The 15,238-nt window shown below is 45.2% G+C and overlaps 1 protein-coding gene across 11 annotated transcripts in view; it reads left to right on the top strand.

Moving 5' to 3' along the window:
* Nucleotides 1-15,193, top strand: part of Lpin1 (lipin 1) — a 176,299-nt gene extending 161,106 nt beyond the window's left edge. For all 11 annotated transcript variants that reach the window (XM_029554559.1, XM_008850089.1, XM_029554557.1 and 8 more), the window contains 4 exons: nucleotides 5,671-5,823; nucleotides 9,726-9,840; nucleotides 10,553-10,656; nucleotides 12,538-15,193. In XM_029554559.1, the coding sequence (XP_029410419.1) occupies nucleotides 5,671-5,823; nucleotides 9,726-9,840; nucleotides 10,553-10,656; nucleotides 12,538-12,697 (532 nt within the window). In that variant the 3' untranslated portion in view covers nucleotides 12,698-15,193. The remainder of the gene's footprint in view (nucleotides 1-5,670; nucleotides 5,824-9,725; nucleotides 9,841-10,552; nucleotides 10,657-12,537) is intronic.
* The last annotated feature ends 45 nt before the right edge of the window (nucleotides 15,194-15,238 follow it).

The raw sequence follows: 15,238 nt of genomic DNA, 5'->3' as shown, positions 1-15,238 counted from the left end.
CCCTCCCCTCCCCTCCCCTCGCTCTCTTGACTTATATTTCTCTTGGACTTTCCCAGAAGCATACCTTGAAGAGTACGCTCATGCAGGTTACTGAAGAACACCTGGTTACTTTTTCTTTGACTGGTTTAGAATGGGTGAGCTCTTAGGAGCTGCAGATCCTATAGAATATTTGCTGCATACTGCTCTGGTGGGAGGCAGGGCTGTCATGGGACATGGAGGTGATGTGACGTGTGTTTGCTCATTGTTTGATGTCGTTGATGGAATCTAGTTAGACCATGTGATCTGCTAGGATGGTCAGCTGTCCTGGCCTTCCTCAGTGTGGGCCAGATGAAGTGCAAGTTTGCTTGTGTGGCTTTTGGAAACCTGGCAGTTTGAGGCCCCAGTATCAGGCTAACTCTTGACTTGCTGCTGTGTCTTGGACCATCCTGTGCCGATTCACACCTGGGCTGTCATTCCCTTGTCTGCTGCTTTTCTAACTTCTGCCTCTGCTCATGTGACGTCTATGTTTGACCTGCCTTTAGCTCTGAATTTCGCTTCTCAGCATTGTTTTTTAGCCTTTTGGCCCATCTCAATGGCACAGTCCTCATGGAACAATTCCAGGCTAGGCTCCCTGGCTCTGTCCAGCCGTCATCTTTCTTAGCTTGGCCTGCTCCTTGCTGATGTCCAAGGGCTTGGACCTGGATTACTGGCTTCGGTTGTCCATCATGGAGGTCCAGTCTGGGTACTATGCAAGACTCTGGAGCTGACTGTTGGATAAAATGAACTCTTATCCTAGTGAAGTTTGGCCAGTGAACTCTTGCAGATTTCTGGCAACCACAGTTGGGAGAAGAGGGATCGACAGGTCTTGTCACTTGGCACTCCCTGTTGTCAGTCCAGGCCATTCTTTTGAAGTTGTATCGTAACTACCCAGAGAAATACTTTGAGAAATGTTTAGCATGCTTGGATGCCAGGAAGAAGGCACCATTTAACTTACAATGTTGGAACATTTTTTTCTCTTTCCTAATCCTGCTGCCCTTGAATTTGGCTCCTACTTTTTAAAAAATTCAATTTAAAACTTTATATGTATGAGCCAGGCATGGTTGGCGCACACCTGTAGTCCCAGCACTTGGGAGGCAGAGGCAGGTGGATCTGTGTGAGTTCAAGGCCAGCCTGGTCCACATAGTGAGTTCCAGGCCAGGTGGGGTTGCAGAGGGACCTTGTCTCAAAAACACCAAAAAAAAAAAAAAAAAAAAATTTTTTTTTTATATGTATGAGTGTTTTGCCTGCAGGTATGTAAGCACACCCATCTATGCAATGCCCAGAGAGGCCAAAAGAGGGTGTCACATCCCCTGGAACTGGAGTTACAGACCTTACTTAGCTGCCATGTGGGGGCTAAGAACAACCTGGGTTTTTTTTGCAAGAGCAGCCAGTGCTCTTAACTGCTGTGCCCTTTCTCTACACCACATTTGACTCCAGCTTTTATGTACTGAAATCTTCGTTGAGTGAAAAAAAACCCAAAAGCTCAAATCATCTTGCAGTTCCCTACTTTCCTGGTCAGCTCATGAGAAATCATAAGGTTGATTGTCATCTTGTTCACTGACAGGGTATAAATCTAGCTCTGTATTAATTAAAAATAGCACTGTACATGGTGGCTAATATCTGCAATCCAGCACTTGGGAAGCTGAGGCAGGAGGATTCCCATGAATTCGAGGCCAGCTGGGCCTAGAGTAAGTACCTATCTTAAACACAGGAAAGGAAGGAAGGGAGGGATGGAGGGAGGGAAGGAGGGGAGGGCAAGAGAAGAGAAGGAAAGAAGGAAGGAAGGAAGGAAGGAAGGAAGGAAGGAAGGAAGGAAGAAAAAGTGCTAACAGGTATTGATCATAAAGAACTTTAGCAAACATAAAGGGACACACGAAGCTTCTTCATATTCAAATATATTCAATAAAGAGGTGAGACACCAAGAAGAGCTGTTTCCTCAAATGTCTATATCATTGTGTTAGTGAGGCATTATTTGAATAATACTGTTCTTCTGTCTATGCAATATGTATTTTTATAGTCATGTCACTTGGTATCTCTCCCTCCTTGACTCAGCAAGAATAAGCACAGTGTTCCCAGGGCTTATTGGTTTGTTTGTGGCCTAAGTATGGACAGAGGCATAAGCCTAAGCAGAGTTATTGGGGTCTTCCTTTCTGTCTTCTCCCCACAGCAGTTCCTTCTTTCACCTCAGAGTTTAGTCTCTTACAGCCATTGCTTTCTATGGTAAGAGAGAGGATGACGTGTGCTGAGTAGGTCTGACCAGGAGTCAGTGGGGCCAGAATCTGGAAGTGACAGCTTTGAACTCACTTGAGGTCCTTAGATCAAGTCTGAGCCTTGCTCTGAGCTCTAAATTGAGGAAATTAGACTAAGGATGCCCTGGGGTATTTCTAGTGGAGATGAACTCTGCTGGTGTTAAATTGCACGTGAGTGTGTGTGTGTGTGTGTGTGTGTGTGTGAGAGAGAGAGAGAGAGAGAGAGAGAGAGAGAGAGCAAGCAGAGTCCGAGTCCTACAGCTGAGTGTTGTTTTTTCAAGCCCAGCCTCAGTCGGAACTCTGGGGATTTAGCTACACTGGTTGCACATCTGTCCTGTATGTGGTCTGCCCCAGTAAGGCTCTATAGTTGCACACTTGCTATGTACAGGGCCTATCCAGTAAGGCTCTGTGGTCACACACCTGTTGTGTACACAGACTTCCAGTAAGGTTCTGTGGTCGCACACCTGCTGTATACACAGATTGTTCCAGTAAGGTTCTGTGGTTGCACACTTGTCCTGTACAGGGATTGGTCTGACAGAGCGCTTTGTCTTTGTGCCTGCTGTATGCTGAAGACTATTCTGGTGCTGCAAGGATGCTGAGTAGTGGCCACTTCCTTCCAGGAAGGGGCTTGTAGCCTCATAGGAAGAAATGTACAGAGCTCCCTGAACAGGTGGCAAGGGGTGGTACACTGAGAAATTGCTACTGTTTAGGATGTAGTAAAGGGGTATCTAATTTCCATTGGCCAGAGGGATCATAGGTGGTTTTGGTGACAAGGTGGCAGCCGAGCTAAGTCTTCATGGATGAGCAGGGTTCCTCATGAGTGGAGAGCATAGGAATGGGACGTAGGAATGGGGAGAGGCTGAGATAAGAGCTAGCATAGAATGGACTTGTGGAAAGGAGGCTGTAGTGCAAGTGGTGGGTAAGAAAGAAGAAGAGAAGGGGGTAGAAACCAGGTCTGGGAGTGCAGCCTAAGACCAAGCCTGGGTTTGACACCGAGCTTCCTTCCCTAAGGTGGCAGGTAAGACTGTCCGTCCTCCTAGGACTTTAAATGAGACCAGAGTCTCTTTTCTTTACAACAGTGGCCCTCAATTGAGGGTCACTTTGTTCCCTACCCCAATAGGACAGAAAATAGAGTCTAGAGACCTTCATTTTCAAGGCAGGGTCTTACTGTGTAGCTCAGGCTGATCTGGAACTCAAGATCCTCCTGCTTCTGCCTCCCAGGTGCTAGGATTTCAAGCGTGAGCCACCATGCCTGGAGATACTTTTGACTGCTGTGATCAATGTGTGTACGAGTGGAAGCCAGGGATGCTGCTAAGTACCCTACGATGCATCACTTACATTTATCTTTCCAAGGGGTCAATGTTGAGGGTTTTAGTCTGAAAGCTTGCCTTGGAAGAGCTGGCAGTCTTAGTCATTCAAGACTGTTTCGATCCTTTTGGATTGTAGGGTAAAAGATACTTTTATCTCTCTCTGTCTCTCTCTGTCTCTGTTCGCTCTGTCTCTCTGTCTCTGTGTGTCTGTGTGTGTGTGCATGAGGGTGTATAGTGCCACTGCCCACATGTGGAAGTCAGAGGGCAACTTTCAGGAATTGGTTCATACCTTTTGCCTCCTTCAGGCAGGGTCTCTCTTGTTTTTACTCCTATGCTGGGCACACCAAGCTAGCTGGCCCAATTCTCCTGTCTCTACCTCCCATCTCACTATAGAATACTGTGAATACAGATGGGCGCCACTGTATCAAGTTTTTTATATGGGTTCCAGGAATCAAACTCAGGTGGTCAGGCTTGCATGGCTAGCAGGAAATGACCTGCTGAGTCATCTCCCTGGCCCCTGGTTGTGTTTAAATAAAGCAGGATGTAGAGATTGGGACAGAATGAGAAATCTGGCTCAAGTTGCTCTGTGGTGCTTTGCTGTGGTATTCCTCAGAGCCCCATGCCAGTTACTGAGATCTGGATGAATGAGAATGGATGGTGTTGTACTCCTTTACCATGGGCTCCACTGCTGCTGCATCATGGGTCCTGTTTCTAACTGTTGCTTTTACCCACAGCCCTCTCTGCTCCTTCAGGGCAGGGCCATGCTGAGGCACATGGTCACCCCTGGCCAGTGTGGACTGCACAGGAATGTTCAGAGCATGTGGCTGAGACTTGCCCTGGACAGCCTGTTGCCGTGTGTGTGTGTGTGTGTGTGTGTGTGTGTTTGTGTGTGTGTGTATACGTGTCCTTGTCTGAGGGGCACTGCTGAGACTTGGGCCATCTGACTGTCCAGTGGAGCATCTCAAATAGCTTTCACTGAAGCAGGAGAAGGCTCTGGAAGGGTGATTCCTACTGCCCCTATTGCCCCCAGAGAGTATTTTACCCACAAAGACACACTCAGGCTGACCTTCCAGTTGAGTTTAGCAATGGTCTCTGAAGGGATGCTAGCTCAGTGACAGCAGCTCAGGGCATTATCAAACTCTGATGTGAATTTGAACATGAGTTGTGAACAGAATTAGCATCTCAGACCCTTGCAAGTGGCAACTTTAAGATTTTGATATGAAGAGCTATTCGCAGAAATGGTGATTTTTTTTAAACATTGCATTAATTAGATAGCGAAAATGTAAAGATGTTTAATTCAAAAGTCTGCTTCATTGTCAGATGCGCTCTATCCCAAACAAGCTGGTCTTTCTAGATTCCTCTGTCTTAAAAACTTTCCTGTTTCTTGGTTTTTAAAGAACATAGTTCCTTTGGCTGTCATAAACTATAACTATAAAAGAGTAAGTTAGGTAGGAAGTGACTTGTTTGTCAGATTCATCCTTGTAGCAAATAGTCACTAAATGTCTACTATGCGTGCCACTCTTTCAGCACTGCTATAGAGGTGTGGGCATAGGAAGGTATGCAGGCGCAGTCCCCATCCTCATGCGGTTTGTGGACTAAAGAAAGATGGTCCAACAAGTGACTGTGGCATAATGTCAGTGATCAGTGTGATGAGGCAGAGCAAGGGGCTGGATCTGGGGAAGCGATGCTATGTGTTTGATTACCCAGGGAAGGGATTCCTGGGAAGATGACAGTTGTAACCTATGTGAAGTGAGGGACAGAGCTGAACAGCTGAGGATAGTGGAACAGCACTCCAGATATGCTGAGCATAGTACTGGATTGGTGGGCACAGGAGTAAGGAGAATGTCTGTGGCCTGCTAGGAGATCAATCTCGAGCTGAGAGAGGTGGGGAACAGATCTCATTGGCTTATGAAACACGACAAACTTGGGTTATAGCTGAGAGAGCTCGTAGACCATGGGAGGGTATAAGTGTGTGGGAGTTAAACTTAGTTTTGATTTGCTGTGGAGACTTGACAGGAGTAGGAAGAGATAAGTCTTGGGAAATCTGAAAAATCCCACAATGCTATTCAGTATGGATTGGTTGTATCTTTCAGGAATGGATACAAGTTTCTCTACTGTTCTGCACGGGCCATCGGGATGGCAGACATGACGAGGGGCTACTTGCACTGGGTCAACGAAAGGGGCACGGTGCTGCCACAGGGGCCACTGCTGCTCAGCCCAAGCAGCCTCTTCTCTGCCTTGCACAGGTATGTCTGCCCGACTGACCCCCATTTACTGTCTTCCAGCCTGCTGTTTTCTCTCTTCCTCATTGGAAGTTTTGCAAGAATAGTCTACTGGGCTGGGCAGACAGCTTAGTTTGTATAGCCCTTCCCTTCTAATCACTAGAATGCAAAAGAAAAGAAGGGTGTGGGCACAAGTCTGTCATCCCAGAACTGGAGAGGCAGAGACAGGTGGGTCCCTGGGGCTCACTGGCCGGCTTGCCTCACGTAATTCCAGGCCAGTTTGTATGAAAAACAGAAAAGGTAGACAACACCCAAGGTTGACCTCTGGCCTTCACACTTGGCATGTACACACACACACACACACAACACATGCCAGAAAACTGGCAGGAAAGTAGTAGGGTTTGTAGCTCTTTCTTGGTTCATTTGAGCTGGTCCCATCACAATAAATCTAGAGGGATGACAGTGTTGCCTGCTATGCCAGAGTATAATTCAAACCAGTTTTTTAAAAAATTTATTATTATTAGTGTGTGTGTGTGTGCATGTGTGACAGAGAGAAAAAGAATGAGAGAGAGAGAGAGAGAGAGAGAGAGAGAGAGAGAGAGAGATTGGGGGAATAGCCAGAGAGAGAGAGATAGCCTCGAAGCTGACCTCTGACCAATACCCACACTCCGTAGTGGGCAGCACTTGATTCTAGAATGCAGATCAGCCCCACCTCTACTTCGATACCTTCCTAGTCTCTCAGCCTTCTGAGCTCAGTGCTGGATACCTCTCCTTGACCTGCCCTGCCTCAGCCTTTCTCATTTCCGATTCTATTGTACTGAACCATCTCCATTTTCTAGACAGTACTCTTCCGCAGCCTTCGCACACATGGTTCTCCTGGGTTCTCTTCCTGAGAGGCCCAAGTTGTTTATTTAATAAAAAATTTTTATCAGCATACATTCATTGCATTTCATTATGATATTTTCCTACCCCGTATATCAAGTACTTTGATTATATTCACATATTCATCCTCCTGTTATTCTCTGCTGTCCCTCTTCCCCGCTCTCACTTGTCTCCTTCCCAAACAGGACCCTCACTGATTCTGCGTATGGGAGAGCACTTGTGGTCTTTCTGAGCCTGGTTCACTTCGCTCAGTGTGATCTCCAGTCCCACCTAGTTTCCTGTGATTGGCATAATTATCTTCTTTATGGTTGAATAATACTCAGTTGTGCATATGTAGCAGATCTGTTCATTCATCAGTTGATAGACATCTAGTCCTAAAAGCCTTGGAAGAACAACTTACATCACACTGCAGGACCTGGATGGGGAGCCTCTCTCCTAACCGCCCCTAACCACCTGGCTTTTCATATCACTTGCTCTTCTCTCAGAGTGGTAGAGACACTGCTTATTTTAATGGTCTCATGAGACCCCTGTTCTCTTTGTGATGACCCTGCCCCCTTCTCTTCCTGGTTTATTTAAGGCAGTCAAGCCAGTTAAGGTCATTGTAAGGACTCCACACTCTCTGGAGATGGATGAGACTGTTTCCCTCTACTTTTCGTAAAGCCTGTTATCTTGTGGTTGACCACAGGATGTTGGTCTCTGCTAAGGGCTGACTGTGTTGTCATATGCTTGGTCTTTAAAGCCCAACAAAAGCTTGAATCAAAGGTTCAGATTAGGTGTTAAACATGCATACAGTGGAAGAGTCTAGATGGTCCCCAAATGCTTTGTTGGATTTCCAGATTGTTCTTTAGTTCTACAGATACCTTTTTGCCAAAGCTTTATTCAGATCTTTTTTTTCCTATAAAAAGATCTCAAATTGAAATTTCCCTGTTGTATGGAGATTTAGGTGTGTTAATATTACATGTCTTAGACACAGAGCCTTTGCTATGAGTGCTGTAAGTATCTTTTCTCAGGCTTAGCTTTTGATGAATGTAAGTTCCCAGTTCCATGGAGTTGAGCACATCAGTTCCTCTGTAGTTTGTGCCGTCTGTGTATTTGCAAAGTCTTCTCTGATTAGATATTGTCTTCCGTATTTTGGCAAAGGATTGGGCACACTGACCAATGCCCCATTGTCTCTTCCCAGAGCCTCCTACACTCTTTACCTTCCCATCAGCATCCACGTCAGCTGTTTGGCTTTTAGAACCAAGTTCCATAAAAGTATTCAGAAGTCTGTTATGATTTGATTGCAATTGCAGTGAATCTGGAAATCAATTTAGGGAGAATTATATCTCAGTATAATATTGAATCATCTGATTCAAGAATGTTTTATCATTTCATTTTATTGGGGTCTTTCCTTTTGATTATATTTCACTAAAGTTCTATAATTTTGGCCAAAAAGTCTAGCATATCTTTGTTAAGTATATTCCTAGATGTTTGATATTTAAAAATTCAGTTAAAATACTATTTATGGTGCTGGAGTGGTGGCTCAGTGGTTAAGAGCACTGGCTGCTTTTGCAGAGGACCTGGGCTTGGTTCTCAGTACTGACATGGTGACAAACATGACTTTAGTTCCAAGGGATCTGGCACCCTCATCTGGATCCTGCAGGCATTGCTTGGTGCAGTTACATACATGCAGGCAAAACACTCATACACATAAAATCAAAATAAATGAACAGAAATACTAATTTATACAATTATATTTTCCACCTGTTTCTGGTATATGAAAATGCAGTGGTTTTTGTACATAGCTTTTTTCTTTGTACATTGACATTCTAAAATCTTATTAAGTCTGGTCTTTTTTTTAACTAATTATTGGAGGCCAGTGGGTAAAGGGGCTTGCTGCCAAGCCTGATGACCTGAGCTTGATCCTCGGGACCCACATGGTAGAAGGAGAGAATGGACTTGTGAAGGATTTCCTCTGTCCTCCACCCCAAACATAAATATAGTAAAAAGGTAAAAATTACTTTTTGTGAATAGTGACAATGCCCCAAATTCTAATTTTTGTAACCTTTGGTTTTTCTTACATCCCTGTATCAAAAGCACAGCCCTGAACTGAAATGTCATGGAGGTATCATTATTTTATGATCCATGCAATGTTTGCAGTCGTTTTTTTATGAGATACGGTCTTGTTATGTAACCCCATTTGGCCTAGAACTCACTATGTAGACCATGCTGGCTCCAGACTTTGCCTCTGCCTCCCTAGTGCTGGGATTGTAGATGTGTGTCACCACACCAGCTTTTTGTAGTAAGATATAGAGCATTCCTTTCTATTCCTGTTGTAAGTTTTCATCCTGACTAGATGTTGACCTATGTCCAACGTCCTTTTTGTATCTGAGATGATCTTTTTCTCTTAACCTGATAACGTGTCATATATCCTTACAGTAATCAGTTTTAAAAATCACATGGCGTCTGTGTGACTGGAATAACCCCAGATTACATGCACTGTCTCTTTGCATGCATAGTTACCCTTGGAACTTTTGCCCTGGCTTTTACTTTTGCCTGGCTTTTTACCAGCTTGGCCCACACTTTGGCAGACTTTTCCTTAGATTTCTTTCTGAGGTTACACTTGCCTGACAAAGTGAGTTTGAAGGTGATCCCTTTGTTTTAGGCCCTGCCTCTTGTTCCTTAGGCAGGCAGTGCTGCTTGCTCTCTTGCATTTTCCTTGTGCTGAGATTCTGGCTCACTCTCTGTCTAGTGTTTTTCTGGGCTGCTGGCGCTGACTTCATGGTTTCACAACAAAACTAGCTTACTTTTGTTTATTATACTTTTATTTATTTCCTGTGTGTATGTGTTTGTTCCTGTGTCATGACATATAGAGGTTAGGGGACAATCTATAAGAATCGGGTTCTCTCCTACATGTGGGTTCTGGGGAGTGAACTCAGGTTGTCAGTTTTGATAGTAAGCACATTTACCCATTAAGCTGTCTTGTTGACCCTAAAAACAGCTTAATGCTAATGAAGCTTAAATCCTTTCATGCTGCCCAATTATTTGTTTGTTCATTTTAACAGAGAAGTGATTGAAAAGAAACCAGAAAAGTTCAAAGTCCAGTGTTTGACAGACATCAAAAACCTGTTTTTCCCAAATACAGAGCCCTTTTACGCTGCTTTTGGGAACCGGCCTGCTGTAAGTACTCAAGGCATCTGTGAGAGCACCAGACATTTCTCTGTGTGCCAGCAGTCACTGCAAAGACCTGGCCCAGGAGTATATGTAAAGCCAACCTCATCCTAAGGCAAAGAGGTTAAAAATGTCAGACACGGCCTCTGCTCTTCTTTGAAGGCTGGTTAGTGAGTTTGAATCTGGAGACATGGGACTAGAAACTTCCAATTCCATATTATTCAAGTTAGTAAAAGAAGAGCATTTAACAATGCTGTACCCTTCCCACCAGAAGGGGACCAACAAGCCAGTTTTGACTGCAGTGGTAGGTACATGACCTCCAGCCTGAAGCAGGCAGCGACACCTCTGTGGGTGAAGGAGATGTTGTGTGTGCAACCCAAGCTTACTAGAAGGTTCCATATTCTGGAGAACACGACTGGGCACTAGCTGCTTAACTGGAAAATTCTATTTTTATGAAATGAGAAAGTGGGTCAGAAAATAACCCTGAGGAATGCCAGCTAGCATGGCAGGGGATGTGGGAGGCTTAATTCAGGTCTCAGGAACTGAGGGAACTGAGGCCCAGAGATGGAAGCTAATGGAATGGGTCCCTGCTCCTCAGATGTGAAGCTCTAGTCTGCGAAAATTGGATAATATGGCATTCAGGAGAGATAGTGTGTGCTGTTTGCGTAGTGAACACTCCTCACCCCCTACTGACATGTTCAATCTCCTTTCCCAAATTTAGGATGTGTATTCCTACAAGCAAGTGGGAGTGTCCCTGAATAGGATCTTCACTGTCAACCCCAAGGGCGAGCTGGTGCAGGAGCATGCCAAGACCAACATTTCCTCGTGAGTGGCGTCTGTTCCCTGGGGCTGGACCTGCACCACTATCATGAAGTTGGCTTTGCAGTCTATTGCAGACCCTTTTAGCCATTGCTACTTCTGCTTTAATCTTTGTATATGTATGCATATGTGTGTGTACATGTGTGCAGTATGCATGCACGTGTGTGGAGGCCAGAGGTCAATGGCCATTTGTTGGATGTTTTTCTCAATCACTCTGCAACTTATTTTTTGAGAGAGGGATTCCAGCTTCTAGGAGGGCAGGCCCAGAGCCTCTGTAGCCATGTCACCAAGAGTGTTTTAGCTGTCTGCTTTGCCCATGTCTGAGCTCAGTGCAGACCTTTATTTGGGAGCAAATTTCATATCCCTTCAAAGACTGTCTTCTGACACCTGGACTGGCAAAGAGACAGGTCCTCTGAGAGAGGAATCCTCCGTCATCAGGAAGCCTACATTTACCCAGGCACTGAACTTGGAATAACCATTTCTTTCCCTTTTTTTGAGTGTGTGTGTGTGTGCGCGCGCGCGCACGCGCGCACATTCCCTAACATGTGTGTGTAGAGGTCAGAGGACATCTGTCAAGTTGGTGGTTTTCTGTTTCCACATTTATGTGAATTTTAGGATTTGAACTCAGGTTGCCAGGCTTGTGTGGCAAGCACTTTACCTGCTGAGCCATTTCACCTGCCCATGGTTTTGACCATTTTTAAGTCAATCAGGTGCTTGTCTCTTGGAATCTGGGGTGATTATGTGAAATGATGAGATTCCCCTACCCACTAGGTGGAACAGCTAGCTCAGCGCTTTCTCTGTCTGTAGTTGGGGCATGCACTGTGCTTGCTCTTGGGAGCCCTGTGCCTGGAGGGTGGAGTGGCCACCCAGATGGAGCAGGTCCTGTTGCCGGGGCACGTGATCCACTCAGACTTGGTTATGGTTCTGTGCCTACCACAGCCTGGCAAGGAACAGCTCCCTGAGGGGAACACACCACCCTCAGCTCCCCCTTAGCCACAAACCTCAGGCAAATAGGCCTTCAAGTCAGGAGGTCTTCAGAAATTTGTTTGTTTTAATCCCCAGGAAAGACATAATTCTTGGTTTTATATTAAGAGAGGTTTCCTCACTCTGTAAGCGCAGTGTTTCTCACGGGTTCTTTGGAGGCTCCTTATTAAACACACACGCATCCTTATTGAATAAGTCATTTCATGCCTCAGAACATGCTAATCCCTGGAGTTTGGATTTCGAAAGCCCCTTTCGGTTCTCAACACATGGAGTGGAAAGGGTCCCAGGGACTGTTAAGCAGGAGTCTGGGCTGTGCTGGAGAGGGCCAGGCATGTCTGAATTACTGCATGGCTATACCTGGAGGTCTAGGAGGCAGATTCAGTGTAGCTACTTTCTTTCCGTACTGCAGACTGTGGATAGGCATTATCTTCCTTGGAACACAGAGGAAATGCAGTGAGACCTTGGAGGAGTCCGGCCCCATGCACTATTGAGGCCCAGTGCCACACAGCAAATAAGGCTGGAGGAAGCCTTAAGATTCCTGACCCATGCATATCCAGGGATTTTTTTTTTTTTTCTAAGACATGCTGATTTGCTATTGAATGATCGAGTTTCCAGTATACTTTATTGTTGCATATGTTATTCTGTTTGACATTGGTGTTAACCCTGTGGTGCAGTTTTAATTTCTTCCTTTATATTAGAGGAAATTAGGGCATAGAGAGATCAAGTCCTTTGCTCAAGATCACCCAGCTAAAATAGGGCAGAACTGGTAGCCAAATATGGGTCTCATTAACCCCAGGACACTGTGTGTCTTTTTACTGTGAAATGTAGCTCTGGGTGCAGCGCTGTCCTCCACATGGCTGGTGTGACTCTGGGCAATGACCCTGGTGTCCTTGTTCCTTTCAGGTATGTGAGACTCTGTGAAGTGGTTGACCACGTCTTCCCACTGCTGAAAAGAGGCCATTCCTCCGACTTCCCCTGCTCAGATACTTTCAGTAACTTCACTTTTTGGAGAGAACCACCCCCACCATTTGAAAACCAAGATGTACATTCTGCCTCAGCTTGATGTGAACAAGCAGCCTCTTAGAATGGGAGAGATCCTGGACGTCACCCATTAAAGGATAGGTTATGGGGACCCTGGAGCAGCTGGGAAGCCTGATATGCGTCCATCTGTGTAGAGAGAAGCATTTCTTCCCACCTGTCCTGTCCTGTCCTGGGGTGATGTTTTTAACTCCGTGTGGAGGGCTGATAGAAGTTGCATCTTCTGGGCTGCAGACCAGTTGGGTACACTACTAGCCTGCAAAACACTCCTTTGTCGTGGCTTAACATCCACAATGCTGCTCCCACCCTGCTCCAGCAATTAGTTCTCAGTTAATGTGCAATATTGGGTGATGAATCCTAATCAGAAGGGGGCGGCTACCTGAGAGCTTCCGTGCTAATCAGTGCCCACCCAGGAACCCTGTGGATGCACACAGTGCTTGGTAGTGTTGGGGGCCTGTTTCAGTGACAGTGAAGTTTGTGCTACCTTCTGCTCCTAGGGGAGGACTGTGAAGGGTCACATGACCTGAATCTGAGCGCTCTCAGCCTTGGCCCCCTGAGCCTTGGCCTTGGCCTTAGAGATGTTCCCTGGCAGTATTTGCTGACTTGGTCTCATTTTTAGGTAATAATCTCTTTAATTGCCTTGGTTAAAGATGGCCTGTGCCACTGGCATGTCCTTCCCATTCTTCATGGCTCAAGACTGGACTATTTATGCCTTAACACATCTACAGCAGACATTTATTTAGAGTGTGCTGTCTAGCTATCTGTAACTGCAATGCCTTATGTTAAAGTGATAGCACATTTCCCTAAGGCAGCAACCGCATCGGTTAGCATGCTGCTGTCCATCTGGGAGGCAGCGCCAGCGTGGATTGGAACAGCGCTTATGCCAAATGATAACGATGTCGACTTTTACTGGGAGCTCTCAAAAGAAACTGGTTGATTTTAAGAAACATAGTTTCCAGAAGTTAAATTATTTTCTTTGCAGATATTATTTATTACTTTACTCTCATGGGTTGTTGTAAGCATTTTAGCCAGATCTTTTGGATTACAACTGTCATTAATACATTAAAAAAAAAGTGTGCTAGACTATCCAAAGAGCCTTATTCTGTGTATTTCACACATGGATCTTCTGGAATTTATGAGCCGTTTATTTTCCTTAGCTTCTTCCACTTGAAAAAGTAATGATTTGAGTGATATTCTTTAAGCTGATAGAAGGTCGTTCGTTTACTTGTTATACTGGCCCACGGAGAGAACAATGTGAAAAACTAAGGAACTATTTTGAGAAAAGATTTTTGTTTTATTTTTTGAAGTACTTTTTAAAAGAGTGTTTTACTCCAAGACTGAAACACCTTCCTATTTAAATTTCACTGTTAGAGTCAGAGGAGGAATAATGGAGCAGTCCAATGAACTGTTACTCTTTCTGTGAAAGAAAATCCAAAGTTGCTGCCTTTGTTGTTATCAACCAGCTCTGTTAGGGATGGATGTAGTACACATAGCTCATAGGAAGGGATAATGCAAGGTGAATATCAGCTGTTGTAGACCACAGACAGATGGAGAAACCTGGATATGAATGTGTAGATTCCCTCTTGAGGGTGTGGACAGTACTTAAGCATAGTCCTGCCTTACTGAGCTCCTGGCTTATTCTCTAGTGACCTTTGAGGCCACAGTAATCTTTCTGCCACCAGGGTGCTTTTGAGTGTATTTTAATTGCTCTGGACTGAGTGCAATCTCATGGGCCTGCAGAGCTCTACAAGGCCTATCATACATGGGGGACGGGTAGCTTGGGATGTAGGGGTCTTAGGAATCTCCCTTCATCCACCCTCTGCAGTCCCATGTCCAAGCAGAGCCTAGAGAACGTGCAATGGCTTGACAGAGGGTCTCTGTAGCCAGGGCTGGCCTAGGACTCACTATCTCAAACTCAGAGCAGTCCCGTCTCTGTCTCAGGCAGGAGCCACCACACCTGGCTTAGGACTCTAGTTTTGAGATACCTTAAACTTCGCCATCACTCTACACTGAAACAGAGCACACCTTCCACAAAACCACACTGTAGGATCTCTGTCAAGTCAGCATGAGCCCTGTATAGGTTGTGCTAGGAACCTGCTGCGAGGCTCCTGAAAATGAGGTCTGAAGTCAGCTGTACCCAGGCACACTCAGGTTGGCTTATCTGCATATGCACCGTAACCCAGGGTCCCCAAGGTCACACGCCAGAATGGTATATTTACAACACACATTTCCATCTTACCTATGGAAATGAGTTACTCCATAGTGACAAGTCTTCAAATGTTGATCACACGTGAGGAAGGAGACTATACCTGGTACATTGCAGAAAAGTGGTCTTGTCTTCCAGAGAACTCCCCCTTCATTTTCAGGTTTGGATCACCACAGCATATTTATGACATTTGCTCTGTGTATATGCTGGTGCAATGATGAAAATCACTGTAATATTTCATTGTGTTGTGCTGGATGCAAAGCTAGAAAGTACTATAATAAACAAGATGGATTAAAGACTTCTTTGAAAATCGGGCATTGAATTTTAAATCGTTCTTATTAATGAGGTCTTAAGTTGTTT

This window comes from Nannospalax galili, unplaced genomic scaffold (genome assembly GCF_000622305.1).
Source record: "Nannospalax galili isolate Female #2095 unplaced genomic scaffold, S.galili_v1.0 scaffold100, whole genome shotgun sequence".
Taxonomy (NCBI): domain Eukaryota; kingdom Metazoa; phylum Chordata; class Mammalia; order Rodentia; family Spalacidae; genus Nannospalax; species Nannospalax galili.
Note: the sequence above shows the minus strand (reverse complement) of the source record. Positions and strands in the feature narration are given on the sequence as shown.